This window comes from Rhinolophus sinicus, linkage group LG06, assembly GCF_036562045.2.
Source record: "Rhinolophus sinicus isolate RSC01 linkage group LG06, ASM3656204v1, whole genome shotgun sequence".
Lineage (NCBI taxonomy): Eukaryota > Metazoa > Chordata > Mammalia > Chiroptera > Rhinolophidae > Rhinolophus > Rhinolophus sinicus.
The window spans coordinates 16,401,541-16,419,819 of NC_133756.1; the positions used below are offsets into that span (position 1 = coordinate 16,401,541).

General features: G+C 49.0%; 2 protein-coding genes and 4 non-coding genes across 6 annotated transcripts; 5 read left to right on the forward strand and 1 right to left on the reverse strand.

The window, feature by feature from the left end:
- Positions 1–2,490: 2,490 nt before the first annotated feature.
- Positions 2,491–5,146, forward strand: RPS8 (ribosomal protein S8). Its single transcript, XM_019716565.2, has 6 exons — positions 2,491–2,585; positions 2,977–3,083; positions 3,541–3,640; positions 3,999–4,174; positions 4,414–4,543; positions 4,983–5,146. Exons 1-6 carry the CDS (start codon positions 2,582–2,584, stop codon positions 5,090–5,092), a joined length of 627 nt encoding a protein of 208 aa, XP_019572124.1. The 5' UTR covers positions 2,491–2,581; the 3' UTR covers positions 5,093–5,146.
- Positions 2,810–2,889, forward strand: LOC141572545 (small nucleolar RNA SNORD55/SNORD39). Its single transcript, XR_012497870.1, has one exon. It is a non-coding gene; the product is annotated as a small nucleolar RNA SNORD55/SNORD39 (small nucleolar RNA).
- Positions 3,359–3,461, forward strand: LOC141572552 (small nucleolar RNA SNORD46). The gene has a single exon (XR_012497877.1). It is a non-coding gene; the product is annotated as a small nucleolar RNA SNORD46 (small nucleolar RNA).
- Positions 4,237–4,306, forward strand: LOC141572551 (small nucleolar RNA SNORD38). Its single transcript, XR_012497876.1, has one exon. It is a non-coding gene; the product is annotated as a small nucleolar RNA SNORD38 (small nucleolar RNA).
- On the forward strand, positions 4,801–4,869 carry LOC141572550 (small nucleolar RNA SNORD38). The gene has a single exon (XR_012497875.1). It is a non-coding gene; the product is annotated as a small nucleolar RNA SNORD38 (small nucleolar RNA).
- A 3,120-nt stretch (positions 5,147–8,266) lies between the features above and the next one.
- BEST4 (bestrophin 4) lies at positions 8,267–11,879 on the reverse strand. The gene is given in 9 exon segments (XM_074337052.1): positions 8,267–9,131; positions 9,134–9,173; positions 9,333–9,487; positions 9,924–10,001; positions 10,477–10,631; positions 10,749–10,843; positions 10,845–10,981; positions 11,554–11,641; positions 11,728–11,879. Coding segments are annotated over 9 exon segments (1,131 nt in total). The 3' UTR covers positions 8,267–8,900.
- Between the last annotated feature and the right edge of the window lie 6,400 nt (positions 11,880–18,279).

The window sequence follows — 18,279 nt, forward strand, 5'->3', positions numbered from 1 at the left end:
GAGTGAGGGGGACAGATAGGAATAAGCAAACTGATAAGTCAAAGATATGCAGAGGTCCAATATTTCTGGGTCTCCAGGCCATGGTAAGAAATTTAGATTTTATTCTGAATGTGCTGGGAAGCCAGTGGAAGGTTGAAGATACAGAAGAAAGATGAGATGTCGAGAGAATCCAGTCCAAAGGATGGGATAGGATCTGGAGCCAAGTGTAAAAGGGCGTATCCACCATCAGGCATTTATTCCTTTGAAAAACTGCCCTCTGCTCTGCGTTCCTCCCCAGGCCCAGCCAATTCTCTCATTCTCTTTAAAAATCATACTTCTCAAAAGAATCACCTACATATACTGTATGTTTTTATAACTTCCCCTTCTGTTTCAAGTTTTTGAGAAAACTAATCAAGTTTTTGTCCACTCCATTGCACAAAAACTGCTTCAGCCAATGCCACTCAATAACCCAATAATCACTTTTTAGTTCTATTTACAAGACATCACAATAGTATGAGACCATGACATCACCCTCACCCTGTGCTGGCTTTCCTCCTGTCACTCTCATTGCTCCTTCTGGCTCCTTGACCAGCTTTTCTCTACCTGACCTTAAGTGTTGCCATTCTGCAAGCCTTGGACCTAGATCCTCTTATATTTCTTTATGCCAGGGGTTGGCACACTACTGTGCACTGCGAGGGCCCATGAGCTAAGAATGGTTTTTATGTTTATTAATTGTTTGAAAAAAATGCAAAAGCGTATTTCATGACAAATGAATCCCAGTATCCATAAAGTTATATTGGAACACAGCCACATCCATTTGTTTATTATTGTCTATGGCGGCTTTCACACTGCAACAGCAAAGCTGAGTAGTTGTGACACAGACCCTATAGCCCACAAAACCTGAAGTATTTATTTACCCTTTACAAGAAAAGCTTGCCTGGAGTTACTCAGTTTTCCTGGGCCTCTCCCAGGTATAATAATTCATTTTTCTCCTGCTTTAAAAAAAGTTTGCCAAATATATGGTGATGAATGGAGAACTGACTCGGGGTGAACACACAATGTGATATATAGATGACGTGTTACAGATTTGTACACCTGAAATCTATGTAACTTTATTAACAATTGTCACCCCAATAAACTTTAATTTAAAAAAAAGTTTGCTTTATGCTGTCTCCCTAGGTTCCATTCATTCTGGTGGCTTTAAATACCATTTATATACCAAAGGTGCCCAAAGTAACACCTTGTGTCTAGATCTCTTTTATAAACATGACCTGACATGAACATTCAGCTGCCCATTGTCAGGGAGAGGGAAAATCCCCATTACCTTTTAGTTCTTACAGCTGTACTAGTAGTAAAATAAAATTGACAGAAGCCTAGATCAACAGAAGAAAAAGCGATTTACCACGTGCACATGGGAGAATCACAATATGATGTTCAGATAATAAAATGAGGCTCCAAGAAATGATCAAGGCATCTTTTTAAATTTTTTAGACAAAGAAACAATAAACTTGTGAGAAACTGACAGGACAAAGAAAGTTAGTGCTGGGGGAGGGGGGGCAATTAATCCGGTTGGTTGGAGCGCAATGATGCTCGTAACACCAGCATGGGTCAGCGTGAGCCGCAGCCTCCACAACTAGATTGAAACAACTACTTGACTTGGAGCTGATGGGTCCTGGAAAAACACACTTAAAATAAATAAAAGTTAAAAAAAAAAAGTTAGTGCTCATTAGAAAGTTATCTAAGCAAGGTTTGGGCTTGGGCAGTTAAGTTAGTAAGGGCCAAGGTTTGTTTATACAGACTGTTCGACTCTGAACTCTAGCAAGAAGGGTGACTTCCAGGTGCCGGGAGGACACCGTTCATATGGGAGATTTATTTTCTTCATTCAAGGAGACAAGGACAAGTCAAATTGGCCTTCTGGCACCAGCTGCTTGTCAAGCAACTAATTCAAAGCAATCAATACGCCATTGTGGGATATTTGGGGCGGCCTGTCTTGGGCGGGTACAGTTATTCCCACTTACAGGATTCACCAAGATCTCAAAATGAACATGTCCAGAACAGCTCCTACCCCACCCCAGTAAATGACACCAACATTCATCCAATTGATCAAGTGAGTTATTGGCAGTCCTTGACACACCTCCCTCTCTCTAAACCCTCACGTCCAATCTATCACTGAACCCCTCAAAACAAAACCCAAATCCACCACTCCCTTCCATTTCTACTGCCTTCCACCCTTTTCCAACGCACCCGCATCCACATCTTTCATCCTGGACCACTGCAAAAGTTCCTTAAAATGAGTCTTTTTTAAAAAGGTAAAAAATGCCTGGCTACTCCCCTTCGGTTGTGCCCTAGAGCCCTCAACCTCCATCAAAGCTTGCACAGCTGTGGATGCCCCAAGACGCTGCCTCCCAGCCTTGCCCCACGGTTTGAGAGCTCAGAATCCACTCATAAGACCCAGAAGCGCTCCGCGGTCGCAGAAACGTAGTTAACTGCAGGCTCATTCTACGGCACAGTCGCAAAACAACGCCGTAAGTGCTGGGCGGGGCAGCGTTTTACAAACCGGACCGTCAGTCTTTGCGTTTCTCTTTCCAGTCGGCGCTGAGCCATGGGTGAGTGTCGCTCTGCTGGGGCTGGGTAGAGAAGTGATCTCAATCCGGCACCATCCTGCCTTGCAGCCAAGTTTGGAGAATGGGCACCCCGACCCCGGGCAATAAGCAGCCATGAGGAGGGTGGTGCTGGGGTTTGAGCCACCGAGGCCGTCGCCGGGGCCGGTGCTAGGGCTGCAAGTGGCACCAACATGGCTACCGCGGGAAAGGGTGCGGGCTGGGCCGCACGTGTATGATGACACCTTAGTACTGCTGTAAACTCCTGAATGCTCAGTGTGGAGGCCAACCTTGGAGAGCTGAGCGTGCGGCCCGCCCGGTGCGGGGGTCTGGCGCTGGCGAGGGCCGGCCCCGCGGTCCAGTGGCTCAAGCCTCCGTTCCCTGCTCCCATATACAGGCATCTCTCGGGACAACTGGCACAAGCGCCGCAAGACCGGGGGCAAGAGGAAGCCCTACCACAAGAAGCGAAAATATGAGCTGGGACGCCCTGCCGCCAACACTAAGGTGCGTGTGGGGTCCTCACCACCCGGAAGGTAGCCTCCCGCCCCTCCCGTTCTCCGTGGTCTGGTCTCTACCTGTGGCTGTTGAATCATGGTAGGGCTCCGGAACGTGTATTAGGGACTGGGCGGCCTCCTGGATGAAATTGCATGGAGACGAACTGTGTGTTAGGATTAAAGGATGCCTGGAGGGAGTGGGCTCGCACGATAGTCAGAAATCTTGTATTTTTGTTGCATGGACACTTGATTTTCAGTGTTTGGAATCATGTTTTTCTTGGAGGTAACCAGAGTGATGAAAAAGTAACCTTAGGCGTGGTGTGGCCGTCTTGGTCACCTGTGTGCCACTTGCCAATGCTAGGACTTGTCATAGTTACACTGACTGTTACCTCCATCCAGCCCAGGTTCCTTTTTCCTCTCTTACCTTGCTTTCCTTGATAACAGTCCCGTTACCTTGTGTTTTCTAGATTGGTCCCCGCCGCATACACACAGTCCGTGTGCGTGGAGGCAACAAGAAGTACCGTGCATTGAGGCTGGATGTGGGGAACTTCTCCTGGGGCTCAGAGTGTGAGTGAGGCCCTTCAGGGGTGGGTGGGAACTCGACACCTAATCCTTTCTAAGCTTCATTAAGGGTGCTCAGCAGGAAATCCATGGTCTCCACCCAGATACCGAAGTTTCTTCTTGAACGATTCTGAGGTGGTGGTAACCAGAGAGTTCTCACCAGCCTGTCCTAGCTCTTAACTCCTGTCGTCCCAGGGAGTGGGAGTGGGTCTGAATCTAGAGACTGTACGTGATGCCCCATGGTTGGGTAAAGACTTAGAGTTCCCTTGCTTCTCCTTAGGCCCTATTAGGGCAGGGATGGGAGGGGTAAGGCCAGTTGGCCTCTGGTTTGTATGTCTTGATTCTGAATTTCTCCTGTGCACAGGTTGTACGCGCAAAACAAGGATTATTGATGTGGTCTACAATGCCTCCAACAACGAACTGGTCCGCACCAAGACGCTAGTGAAGAACTGCATTGTGCTCGTCGACAGCACGCCGTATCGACAGTGGTACGAGTCCCACTACGCACTGCCCCTGGGCCGCAAGAAGGGGGCCAAGCTGGTGCGTGTTTGGGGTGCCAACTTCCCTGTAGGGGAGGGAGGAGGCCTACCTGATTCCAGCCTTCTTGTGATGAAAATTCTGTCCAGTTCTGCTACTGAAGGGAGAGAGATGAAAGCCTTTAGTGCTGAGGAAGGCAGTAGGAGTTGGGATGTGTAGAGTTAAAGGCTATGATGACATTTCTTCCCTGAGCTAGGGTTTGGGGGGCTCCCATCTCACCCATCTGTATCTCTTTTATTCAGACTCCCGAGGAGGAAGAGATTTTAAACAAAAAACGATCAAAGAAAATTCAGAAGAAATATGATGAAAGGAAAAAGAATGCCAAAATCAGCAGTCTTCTAGAGGAGCAGTTCCAGCAGGGCAAGCTTCTTGGTGAGATGTCTGTTGCATTGGGGGGTGGGGGGTGGGGTCACAAGATAACGGTGTGCCCTCTGCATTTTAAACCCTTGCCTCAGTTCTTTTGACTGTCTGCTATTTGGTATAGTGGGTTCACTAGGACAGTTTAATCAACCCATTAGTGTGAAACTAAAATGGGAAATAGTAGGCAAGAGTTCACAGGCCTGAGCTTGGCCTTCGCGTCTGAGTTTCAGTAGTATTTTGAGAAGTCTGTGTCCAGGCTAAGGGGGCTGTCTCAGTGATGAAAACTTTGTCCAGTTCTGCTACTGAGTTTAAGTGACGATAAAATATATCTGAGGAGACTGGGTTTCATGCCTGCCCCCAGGATACCTAAAGCAACGTTGACTTTTAAAGGCACATAGGTTTGGGGAGGGCCACAGTATTATTTTGCTAAGGACCACATACTTTCTTGCAGCGTGCATCGCTTCCAGACCAGGCCAGTGTGGCCGAGCAGATGGCTATATACTAGAAGGCAAGGAGCTGGAGTTCTACCTGAGGAAAATCAAGGCCCGGAAAGGCAAATAAATCAGCCCTCCTAGCTAAGTCCGTGTAATAAAGGCTTTTCGTGTTCTGTGTCCAGATTGTATTGAATACTCGATTGGCAAACTGTAGAGTGCCCCCACTTCCCTCTCCCTGAAGGCTGGCGTATTATCTAGGCTGTGCCATTCTCAAATGGGGACATTTCTCGCCCTAAAGGTTGTTCTTCAGTGGGGCCAAGGATGTGGAATTCAGGTCAAGCAGAGACCATATAAGGGAAGTATCCCATCACTGGGGCCGTCAACAATATTGGGGTGTTGACCGGACCATGATTGGAACCTGAAGCAATGTTATCTATGTAAAGTTGATTCTTTTAGACATCCTATGGTCCTCGGACCTTGGTTTTAATGTTTTAATTCAAAGTTTACAACCTGGGTTCATAAGTGATCTAGAAATCTTGAAATTGTGTTCCAGGTGTCTGCATTGTTGAAGACCTGCTCTTATATTAGTTTTTGCTCCAAAAGACACCTTACAGCTAATTGTCAGGCTAGGCCTTTTGGGGAAACATGGTACTTATATATGTGTATCCTATCAGATTTTAGATGTCTATAATTTTATAATTTTTTTCTGGAGCCCTAATTCCTTTTCACTGCTCAAAAGTATGTTAGATTACCAGTGGTTTCTGCATTGCTGTCTAAAGGTCAGCTTTTTGTCTTCTGTTTGACTACGTCATCTATCTCCAGCATTTAAATGTAGGTTCCAACTCTCTGACTTTAGTCCAGACCTACTTGACACTTGTACTTGGATGTGAGCGTGTTCCAAACTGATCACATTCCTCCAGCTCTCCCTTTTCAAGTAGTTTCTCAACTATTTGCAGCAAATACTTGTTTTTATACGACTGCTTAAATCTAAATCTTGGGTCATTCTGCCACTTAACACTCCTACAACTAATGTCACCGTCTTGTTCAACCTTTGACACCACCTCTACTATTCTGGTAACTTTTGGATCCTACTTGTCTCATTGCTGCTTCTGTTGTCCCCAGTGCAATCCCAGCAATCGGTGATTATTTTAAAAGATCTTTGACACAGCTTCCCATCTCAAAATCTTTACTATATATCATGGAACTAAATGTGACCTGATCCCTTTTTTCTTCAGTGACTTCCATCCTGGCCTTAACTGAATTTATGTTCATTTGCTACATTCCTTTTGTTGGGAACACTTCCAGTACTTATATGGCTTACTCCCTCCAAGTCTTTGTCACCCTAGTAAGTTCTTTCCCAACCACAGAATTTTAAATTGCAGTCGCCTCCACTGTGTTCTTTGCCCATTTTTCTTATTCCTTAACATGGTGTAAACTTTGCCCCTTTTGCTTGTCTTTTTTTTGCCTTCTCTCAGAATGTAACTCCAGGGGTGGCTGGTTTGCTCAGTTAAAGCGTGGTGCTAATAACACCAAGGTTGCGGGTTCGATCCCTGCATGGGCTACTGGGAGGTGCGCCCTCCTTAAAAAATTAAGTAAATAAATTTCTCTTTAAAAAAAGAATGTAACTCCAGGGAAACGGATATTTGTTTTCAGCAGTGTATCCAGTATCTGGAAAAGTACATGGCAATATGCCAGGCACTCAAATACGATAACTTAAAGAATTAATGAAGATTTTCTCCAATTTAAAGTTGAAAGTGCAAGTATATATCTTAAGAGCCAAAGTGCAAAATCCAATTGGCTAAATTTCATCAACTTGGCTAAGTTTCAGACCTCTGAATAGTCAACTGGGAAAGGTAAAATAGGAGATGACCCCTCCATTTTGAGTACAAAAACTTAAGGATAAAAGAAAAACTACCCTCAAAACCTTAACATTGGCTCTGGGGAGACCTGGTCCCTGCCTTCCCACCCAGTGGGTCTTCGTGCACCATCTTAATAGTAGTTCATGTTTACTGAGAGCTCTGCACCAGGCAGGCAGTTGTAGCAACACAGCACTTTGCGTTTGCTTTCTAGTTTGAACCCGATGGGGCATTGATCTTTACTCCTTCACTTCTGCTTCTAACCCTTCACGGCCAGTGGGTTCTCTCTAAAGAGGAATCCAACCACTTCTATCTCTACTGCTTTCACAGATGACCATTCTTGCCCTGCAGCGAGGCTACCTACCCCTGTAAACCCAGCAGAAAACCTCAAATACCTTGGGGCGGCTGGATGGCTCAGCATGCGTGAGCTCTTAACTCTGGTTGGCTTCCCACATGGGCCAGTGAGCTGCGCCCTCCACAACTAGATTGACAACAATGAGCTGCCACTGAGCTTCGGGAGGGGCAGCCAGATGGCTCGGTTAGAGCGCAAGCTCTCAACAAGGCTGCCAGTTCAATTCCCACATGGGATGGTGGGCTGCGCCCCCTGCAACTAAAGATTGAAAACGGCAGCTGGACTTGGAACTGAGCTGCACCCTCCACAACTAGATTGAAGGACAGACTTGGAGCTGATGGACCCTGAAAAAGACTACCTCAATATTACCCAGTAAAAAAAATGAAAACCTCAAATACCTTCTCAGTGAATGGCTATCAGATGCTATTATCTCCACATTACATTTGGCCACTGCGAGGCTTAGAAATGTTCAATAATCCAGCAGGAAAGTAGCAAAATCAGCATTTTAATCTTGGCAGTCGACTGCCAGAGGCTACATGCTGAAAACCTCTCTACCTACACACTCCTGCCTCCCCTCGGAGTTCTGGCATTTATCATCCTTTGGCCTTAAAGTTCAGTCTTGACATTGACCAACTTTTTTTTAAGGAGGGCGCAGCTCACAGTGGCCCATGCGGGGATCGAGCCCGCAACCTTGGTGTTAGCACCATGCTCTAACCAGCCACCCCTGACCAATTTCTTTAGTGGGGGCTAAGTAAGCTTAGGAGGCAGGAACCTTAGAGGAGCTCAGTTTAAAAGCTTAAGTGACTCCAATCTACTGCTCTGGGGCTGTTTTCCATAAGGCCCTTAGCATCAACTGAATGCTCCCAACCATCGAGATGGACAGCAGCTTTCACCCCTTAAATTATTCATTGCCCCCGCCCCCATCCTCCCCTGCTATTTAGTTGGTGGTACCCAAGAAAGGCTTGGCACTATAAGCTGAAAGTCTAGGCTTGGTGGTGTATGGCTGCTTTCACATCTGAGTTTAATCAGTCTCCAGGGCCGATTCTGAAACCCTTTATCCCACTGCACAGCGTGCTAGCTCAATTTTGAACAATTGGAATTGCACAAGTAATATATTCTCGTTTTAAACAAAAAAATTCAACATTACAGAAAAAGCAAAAGTCCCCCCACCCCCGCACACACAGACCCCTCTTCAGAGTAAGGTTATCAGAGTAAAGTATATCCTAATTTACATATGGCTCAAATTGTGATCCCAGGACCATTACCTTGAAACATTAGAAATGCTAATTGTTGAGCTCCATTCCAAATCTAATGAATAGGAAACGTGGGGAGTGGTACCTAGAACTTTTTAATAAGCCCTTTAGTAATGCTGCTGCCCCCTCAAATTTGAGAGGTGGCCCAGCCCCCATTGCTAAGGAAATTAACAGTGCACCGGGCCTTTAGTCGTCTATGCCTCGCCCCATGTATCTTTCCAGCTTCATCTCTCCCAAGCAATCCATCCTACCTTCTCTCGCCAAAATGGACACATTCCCAGCCCTGGCTCAGGCCCTTCCCGCCATCTTCTTTCAAGGTTCGTCCCTAAATGTTCCCGCTTAGGTCGCACAGGGAAGTGCTTCTCTAATCGCCGAGGGCAGGACACCACACAGAAAGTGGGCAGTGAGGGGCAGGAAGTGAGTGGGGTCGGACCTGGGGAGGCAGGCAGGGTGGCCCAGCCCCGCTGCCTCTGCTCAAGGCTCCTGGCCCTGGTCCCCTGACCCCGTCGTCTCCTCCTCATTGCAGTCCCCGGCCTCCGGGTCGCCACCCTCCTCGATTCGGAAGCGCAGCAGATGAGGGTTCCGGAGGTCTCCTGCGCCGCCGAAGTTCTCGAGGCTGACAGCAGTGAAGGGCTCTCCTGCGCTCACGAAGCTGCTGAGCAGCTGGGTCTGCGCGGCGGGCAACAGCTGAGCCGACCCAGGGGGCCCGCCTCCATCTGCAAGCTCTGCTCGGGGTCGTCGCTCATGCTGCGAGCAGGAGGGCGGCATGAACTGGCCTTTGCTCTGTGGACCGGCTCTCCAGAGGGGAGCGGGAGGGACTGAGTCACTGGTGCCTCAGAAGGTGGGCGGGGACCTGGGGACCGCGTGCTGGGTCAAGTCCTGCCTCTGCCAGCGCGGGCCACTCACCGCAGCTTGAAAGTGGAGCCCAGGAAAGAAGGCCGCAGTGACTCCACCACAGTGGCCGCAGTGTAGGGCAGCTGCACGGAGCCTTCCTCCCAGAATGGGTCCTTCTCGGCAGGAGGCAGATTCTAGTACATGTCATCCACCGATAGCAGGGATACCTATGCTGGGCAGCAGAGGTCACAAAGATCCCCCTCTTTGTGGGGGGGACGACCCGGAGCAGAGCCTGCAGATGGAGGCGGAGCCCCCTGGGTCGGCTCAGCTGTTGCCCGCCCGCAGACCCAGCTGCTCAGCAGCTTCGTGAGCGCAGGAGAGCCCTGAAAGCTGGCAGGGAGGAAAAGCCCAAAGAGCTGCTCCAGACCTCTGCTTACCTGCAAGTTGCCGTGAAACATGAAAACATAGCAAGGTGTGGCAGCACCAGAGGGGATGAAGTTATCTTAGTGGGGGTCCACGGAGGCTTTGAGGCTGAGCCTTTAGCTGTTCAGTGTCTCACTAGACTGAACTGCCCCAGGGCAGGTGCCATCTCTAATTCTTCTCAGTGTGTCACACACAGGACATACTGTAGGTGCTGAGACTGGGTTGCTGAGAGGCAGTTACTCGGTTATAGACAAGAGGGATGCTGATCCAGTCATAGAGGCACAGCATGCTGCCCTTGGCCCAGTACTTGTTCAGCTCCTGGTGGAAGAGCAGGAAGAAGTCAGTGAAGGTGAGGAAGGATGAGGAGACAACAGGGGAACCCGGCACAAACTAGGCCTGGACCAGGTCTGGAGGCTCAGTCTGCTCTCAGAGGTGCTGTCAGGCTGGGGTGCCTCTGACAGGGAGCAATTTAGCAAAGTAACTGTAAACACAGAACCTGGAGGCAGAGTGTCTGAGTATGAATCCCAGCTTCCCTAACTAGCTGTGTGAATTGGGCAAATTTATTTTCTACTCTGTGCTTCAGTTTCCTCATCTGTGAAAGGGGTTGATACTAATAGCACCTATTTCAAGGGTTGTTGTGAGGGTTAAATGAGTTAATATAAGTTCAATGCTTCCAACAATATACGGTACATAGTTGGCACCACATAAATATTAAATACTAAAAGTATTTATTATTCCGGTTTGCAAATTGAGGGGAAAGAGGGCAGATGGGCCTGATCCTAACCTGACCCACTTCCAGGAGCAGGCAGAGAGCCATGTCATCATGGATTCGCCCATCCTTCCGGGCCTGAGCCGCCAGGTTGGTGTACCAGACGCAGGGGACCCAGTATTTGTTGAAGTTGGATTTCAGGCTCTCAAACTTTTTCCTCTCTTCCTGGGACATAAAACCTGCGGGGATAAAGTGGGTGGGGCGCAGACTCATCCTGTGCCTCTAGGACTCAGGCCCTAGGGCCCTGGAGTTCCCCTGGGGTCAGACCTGCTATCCCAGGAGGCACAGTAAGGCACCTGCACCCACCACATGCTCCACAGTGGGGAATCGCTTGAGTACGCGTGCGCTGACTGAGCGCAGCACCGGCACCGGTGCCACGTTGGCGTAGCGCACGACGCAGCAGGCGTCTGTGCGGATCCACGCTATGCATACTGGCCGAGATGACACACATCAACTGGTCTGGCAGCAGGATGCTTGTGTACTGGGCCCACCAGCGGTTCACCACCAAGGTCACGTAGAAACCTGGTTGCTGCCATGGGTAAGGGGGATGGGAAGGGAAGATGGAGGGCCTAGGAGTCAGCGTGCCCTGTCCCTCAGCCAGAGTGTCTGGTCCAGACCAGGTTAAATCAAGGCAGAGGGAAGGACACATTTGACTCCAGCTCGCTGCCTCGCTGTCAGGAGGATAGCCTTTTCCTCTGGTCCCACCCTGATGTACTGGACCAAGCTGGGAGGGAGGCATGCAACCCTAAGGCAAAGAAGTGGTGGTTCAAGGTCAGGTAATGGTTAACTCAAAGCCATGCTGCCCATGAAGGTGGGGATGGGTTGTCTCCTCTCTCCAGCTCCCCTCCAGTATCCAGAAAGTGGTGAGGCCAGCAGGCGTCTTGGGCCTTGTGTGGCATAAGGGTCCAGCAAGTGATGGTGGGGCCTAGCCCTCTGGTAATCCTGGACCCGGCACACAGCTCCCATGCCTTCTGAGACTGCTCTGGTTGACTTCCAGGCTGTGCCACTGGGGGCAATTCTGATCCTCAGAGTTATCAACCCAACCTAAAGGTCCGGGAAGATGGTAAGGACGATACCAGGGAGATCTAGAGGGAGCCTTACCCAGGACAAAGGACAAAGGTCCGCAGAGCGGTTGCAGTATTGGGCCACCTGAGCGTACACATGCCTCTGCTCCTGGGTCAGCAGCAGCCTGAGGGAGGTCAGGTGTAGGCCTGGGTTACAGGGGGTGGGCAGCCTAGTCCCCTACGGGCCAGCCCTGAGACCTCACCCTCGCACCAGTACGTGATGCTGAGCAGAGCACGCAGGATGATGAAGAGCAGGAACTCCTTGTAGAGAAGCTTGTAGCTACTTGCCCTCCAACAGAGAAGCAGCCCAGAGAAGCCTCCAAAGCAGGCCTCTGCCACTTTGAGGGTGTATGAAACTGTCATGGCGCTGGGGTAGGAGATCACAAGAACTGCCCCCAGAGCTGGCCCTCTCCCCAGCAAGCCTTCTCCTTAGCTTGCCTTCTCATCACCAAACTGTTTCCCAGACAACTCTGGGGAAGTTTCTCCCTTCAACTCTGGTCACATACACCCTAGCCTTCACCCTGTGTCAGTAAACAAGAGGGGAGGAAGCGTCAGAGCAGACAAAGAACACCCCCATTCTCTCCAGAACTCAGTGGTGCAGGGGTCAAGCCAGGATGGGGTGGGGCAAGGCGGAGCTGAGATCTAGGCCCTCTCATGCATGAGGCTTCCCCGAGCTCCTCTTAGCTTCTGTAAGGCTAGGAATAACCAGATCCTGAACCCCTGGGGACAGATTCAACTCTAGCCTAAACCCACCTCTATCCCTTGGGATCTTGCTCTTGAAGCTGATAGCTGGTCTCCCAAGGTCCAGGGCACTCTCACCTCCACCCTACAACTGCCTACCTGCTCTAGGAAGCAGCCTGAGTTGAGGAAGGAGCCTTCATATCCCACACATTTAAGTACCTCCTGGGTCTGTAAAGTTTGGCTGGACTCAGGTTATCATTGATGGATTGAGGCTGTCACCCAGCTTCCCCTGGTCCTGGGAATTGGATGTGTCTCCTTACCCCTGCAGGACTGCGCTAGCCACTGAGTGGCAGAAGTGCCATTTGCACTCACCCCACAGGTGCCACAGATGACCCTATGTCCTTGAAGTTGGGATGACAGGGATTACTAACCCATGCTCCAGGTGAGAAGACAGATGCATGATAAATTGTTACAATCATAAGAGCTGCTGATCACAGAGCACTGAGTAAGTGACACGCATTGTGCCAAAGGCACTACTATATGACCCTCACTGCGACCCCATGAGGTAGAATCATCCCCATTTCACAGATGAAGGGCATACAGCTGGCACGTGTTGGAGGCAGGACTCAAAGCTGGAGTTGGTGGACTTCAAGGCTGGAATTGGCTCCTCTGGGCTTAAACAAGGGCTCATACCGTGGGACCAGAGTCCTATCAGCAGCCACACTGCCAGACTTCCAGTCCAGGCTCTGGGGGGCCTGGCCCAGCCTTTCCCCATTCCCATTCCACAGGGCTGATGAGGCCACAGAGATCTGGGACTCAGGCCTAGAGATTCAGAACCCCTCAGCTCTGTGTCCAGTATCCTGGCTCCTAGGGGTAAAGATCGTTGTTGTTTTTTTTTTTTTTAAGATTTTATTGGGGGAGGGGAATAGGACTTTATTGGGGAACAGTGTGTACTTCCAGGCCTTTTTTCAAGTCAAGTTGTTGTCCTTTCAATCCCAGCCGTGGAGGGTGCCGTTCAGCTTCAAGTTGTTGTCCTTTCAGTCTTAGTTGTGGAGGGCGCAGCTCATCTCCAGGTCCAGTTCGTGTTTCTAGTTGCAGGGGGCACAGCCCACCATCCCTTGCGGGACTCGAACCGGCAACCTTGTCGTTGAGATGATGCATTCCAACCAACTGAACCATCCCTGAGCTCAGTGGCAACTCACCTCAAGGTGCCGTGTTCAATCTTAGTTGCAGGGGGCAGAGCCCACCATCCCTTGTGGGACTCGAGGAGTTGAACCGGCAACCTTGTGGTTGAGAGCCCACTGGCCCATGTGGGAATTGAACCGGCAGCCTTCGGAGTTAGGAGCATGGAGCTCTAACCGCCTGAGCCACCAGGCCGGCCCCAGGGGTAAAGATCTTGAGTGGCCATTTCTACTTCTGTGCCTCAATTTCTTTGTCTGTCAAACCGAGGAAATGATACCTGAGGCACCAACTCAATTGTCCACCCAGTGCCAAGGTCATCTACAAAAACCCAGGAGTGGTGGTCCTGCTTCTGACCTGTCTTGGGGAGCTCCTTCCCCCACACTGTGAGCTGGTTCCCACCCAGAGGTGTTTCCTAAAGAGAAGAAGCATGGAAGGGTGGTGGTTAGGAGCTCAAGCTCGGGAGTCAGACAAACCTGGGTTTGAATTCTAGCTCTCTGTAACCTTGTACGAGTTACCAAATCTCCCTGAATCTATTTCTTCCTCTGCAAAACAGGATCAATAACACCTTCCTTGCAGGGCAATTGGGAGTATTCAAAGAAACAAAGCCCAGTGCCTGGAGCATTGTAGGCATTTAGTGCTGGCTGCTATTACCATGAAAAGCCAAATCTATTCCCTTTGGTTTCCATGTACCGGTCCACTGTTGCATCCCAGAACCAGGCAATCCTTCAGAGATGAAAAGGCAGAGAACTTTCTCCTGAGGCTTTGCCAGCCTGTCCCCAAGCCAAACAGTGCGGGCCTGGCTTTTAAGCTGAGTACACAAGGCCCTCTGAGATGTCCCCACGTTACCCCCCCCCCACCCCCCATCCTCTGGCCCAGGTCCTTTTCACTCCTCCTTCATGGTCCAGCTTAGAGCATCCTCTGGGAAGCCTGCCATGATCTTCCCCAGATCGCTCCTAAAGCCCCCTAGGTTTCCTCTCTGGCAGCCATTAAGTATCCTTGTCTCTGATCTGTTTACAGGGAGATCTCCCCTTGAGCCCATGAGACCCTTGATGGTAGGATTCATCTTGGCCCTGATTCATCTTGGTAAAGCTGGGAAGGGATTGAACCCGGGCAGGCTTTTCCTTCCTTTTATATTTTTTGTCCCTTTTAGCCTGAAAGACATCTAGTCCCCCTCCCTCTTTTTCATAAAGGATTTCTTGGATGAGCTGGTCTGGAAACCTACTCACGGCCTAACAAGTTATGTTTTCCTTCTAGAGCCCAGGTGAGATGTCAATATGAGGAGAGAACAGGGTGTGTGTGTGTGTGTGTGTGTGTGTGTGTGCGCGCGCGCATCCATCCCAAAGTTCTGGAAAACCAGGAACTGACTTGGGGAGGGTGGGAAAGCAGCTCAGGGGCCTCAGCCATCATGGCCGTGCAGCACTTTCCCAAGCTCTGATCTGTGGCTCTCCTAGAGCATCCTGGGCTGTTTATCACTTAAAGAGTTTCTTGTACCTGGAAAGCCAGGCTCTGGGACTGGAAGAGCTCAGGCCCTGAGGTCCAGGGGACTTCTCTCTGACTGGGTTCCTTAATGGCAACACAGCTAGCTGCCTGCATTTCCGTCCTCTGCACCCATCCCCATCTGTGACCCTCAAACTTCTGCCTGTGACCAACAGTCTGGATTGCTGGGCTGTGAATTTCCCACAGAGCCAGTCAGGGGTACAGGACCTGAAGCCTCTGCCAGAGGAAGGGGATGGTCCCCAGGCCCCACCCAACCCTTCCCTCCTGACTCAGTTTATCTCTCTTCCCAGATGCTGACAGGTCCCTTTGGCTTATGGTCCAGGAGAGGGAACCACTCCAGCCGTAAATCATCTGGCCCACCCTTCTTTATCATCCTCTAGCTCTTTCCTCTCCTCTTGCCTGGCTCCCTCTCTTCTAGTGCTAGCCACCAGTGCCCCTCTCCCCTCCTCAAAGCCGAGAACTGAATATAAGGCTTGGCAGTTAACAATACAGAGCCAGACTCCACCGTGAACTACCTTTGTGACTTTGGGCAAGTCATTTAATCTCTTTGTGCGTAATTTTCCTATGGGGAAATGAGAATGATAATATCTATCTCACAGAGTTATTGTGAATATTAAATGAATTAATATTTATAAGGTGCTCAGAATAGCACATTGTAAGTATGAAATGCTACTATAGCTATTAGCATTTCTCTTCTCTCTGTTCCGGCTTTAACACTTCCACCTCTGAACCCACCTGAGGTCAGGACACCTGAGATTTCCTTATTGCTAAATCCAATCAATAGCCCTTCCTGAGTCCTAGCCTTTGCATCTCTCATTCTTGAAAGACTCCCTTAACCTCTGTGACCTGGCACTGTCAAGAAATTCTTGACTGAGCTGTCAAAGGGGCAAGGAGTATGAGACGTGTTCAACAAGGGGCAGCGGGCCTGACCGCATCTTCCAGGAGATGGAGATCCAGAGAGCTCAGAAAAACCTCAGGGTGGCCAGAGGTTGTGAGAGTCTTCGGGGGGAGGAGAAAGGGCACTAGTAAGAGGGACATGGAGACACATAGCAGTGTAGGAGGACAGATTCAAGGACAGAGAACTAGTGACCCCCAGAAAAAGCAGGCAAAGGTAAATAGTGGAGTCAGACATTTTGGGTTCAGATCTTGGCTCTGCCCCTTGGTAACTATATGTGACCTCAGGCCAGAAGCTTAACCCTTGAGCCTCAGGTTCCTCATCTGTGAAATGGGGATAATAATCACATTTACATCAAAAGGTTACTGTGAGCAGGCAATAGGACAAATGCTTAGCCCAGTGCCTGGCACATGGCAAGTGGATAAGTTCCAGTGTAGCATATGTTATGCTGAAAGAGGAAGCAGAGCAGACTGCCAGGCCCTTGATTTACAGCATCCAAGAGGATCTCCTCCTGGTGTCCTGGCTCCCAGAGGAGGCCTCAAGAACCTTTTTAACCTCCCAAGGGGAAAAGACATTGAAGGGTAATGATATGCCCAAATAACAGAATGTGCCCAAGTATGCTACTTTGGCATATTATTTTGAGCTGCAGGCACTTCAAAAACAGTAAATGGAGGGAGAGGCTGTCTCTGAACTGCCCTTATCTGCCTAAAGACAGGTCCTCCAAAAGGAACTCAATGGTCGTAAATTTCCTTCCTGGGAGTTTCATCTCATATCACAGGAGAGGAGACTATCGTCACATCCAGACAAACTTTGGCACAAGTTATCATATCTCCCATCCATTCTTGTGAGGGCTCATTCATCTTTACCCTAAGAGTATTACATTCCCCTTCCCCTTTCCCTATTAAGAGGATATTTAAGCCTGAATGCTCAATCATATGGGAGAGTTACTCATTTTTCCCTGGGTATCTCCCATGTATATATAAATTATACATGTTAAACTTCTGTTTGTTTTTCTTTTGTTAATCTGTCTTTCTGTTTATGAGTCCCATCTGAAAACCTAAGGTGGGTGGAGGTAATGTTTTGGCTCCTCTATAAAATCCTAACCCCCAGTACTTTAGAATGTGACTATATTTGGAGACAGGACCTTTAAAGAGGTCTGTCATTAAATTAAAATGAGGCCTTTGGCGGGCTCTAATCTGATCTGGCTGGTTTTTTATCAGAAGAAGAGATTTGGACACAGAGAAAAAGATCATGTGACGTCAGAGGGAGAAGACTGCCATCTACAAACCAAGAGCGAGGCCTTAGAAGAAATTAATTTTGTCAATGTCTTGATCTTGGACTGCCAGCCTCCAGAACTGTGAGAGAATAAACTTCTGTTGTTTAAGCCATCTATCCTGTGGTATTTTGATACGGCAAACCTAGCAAACTAATACAAATACATTTTGCTTTATTTTCCAAAATAAAATTACAATGTCAGATACGCATTTTCAAATCATATATGCCTCAGCCCCACTTCCCCAGTGGATTTGTCCTTTCTGGCCCCACCACTACAATCCCCCTCCTGGAAAATTGTTGACCTGTAGGATAAAACCCAAACTCCTGAGTATGGCACTGAAGGCCTTCCCGCCCACCCCCATCTCTCACTTCCTCTTACTCATCTGAGCTACTAGTATTTCTCCTTATCTCGAGCTGTTTGGGTTCTCCCTTCAGTGGCTGTGAAGGGCAAGGTTAGAGAAGCAGGCCCTTGTGGGCCTGATGAGGGATTTGGTGGGATGGACATATGGAGGAAGGATGAAATGGAGATGAGACTAAAGGCAGTGAGACCAGCAAGGTGCTGTAGTAATAATCCCAACCAGAGACTGACCCAGATTAGGGCATGAAGGGAAGATGGAGCCACGTGGATAGATTTCAGAAATATTTGGGAGATAAAAATGACAGGAATTGGTACTCAACAAATACTTGTTGACTTTCCTGACTACTCTTTCTAAAGTAAGCTCTCTCGTTACTCTTCTGTTTACTTCCTTCATAGCATTTTTCACAGCCTACAATTAACTTGTTTATGTATTTGCCTATTTTATGTTTCCATCAAGCAGATTGTAAATTAAAGAAGGACTACAACCTTGACCTGTCTTATTTATACAGTGCTAGGCACTTAGCAGGAGCTCTCAATAAATCTCTGAGGACTAAATGGCTTAATAAATGTTTGGATCATATAGAGGGCAGAGAGGTAAGGACAAGGCCAGGAGGAGACCTGTGGTCCTGGGACAAACACTCCAGAGTGGTTAAGACCCCCACCTCTCTAGGGTGGCCGGTTGGCTCAGCTGGTTAGAGTGCAGTGCTCATAATCCCAACATTGCCAGTTGGATTCCCACATGGGCTAGTGAGCTGCGCCCTCCACAACTAGATTGAAAATGACTTGGAGCTGATGGGTCCTGGAAAAACACAGTTCCCCAATATTCCTCCACAAAAAAAGAAAAAAAAGAAAAGACCCCCACTTCTCCGTGGCCC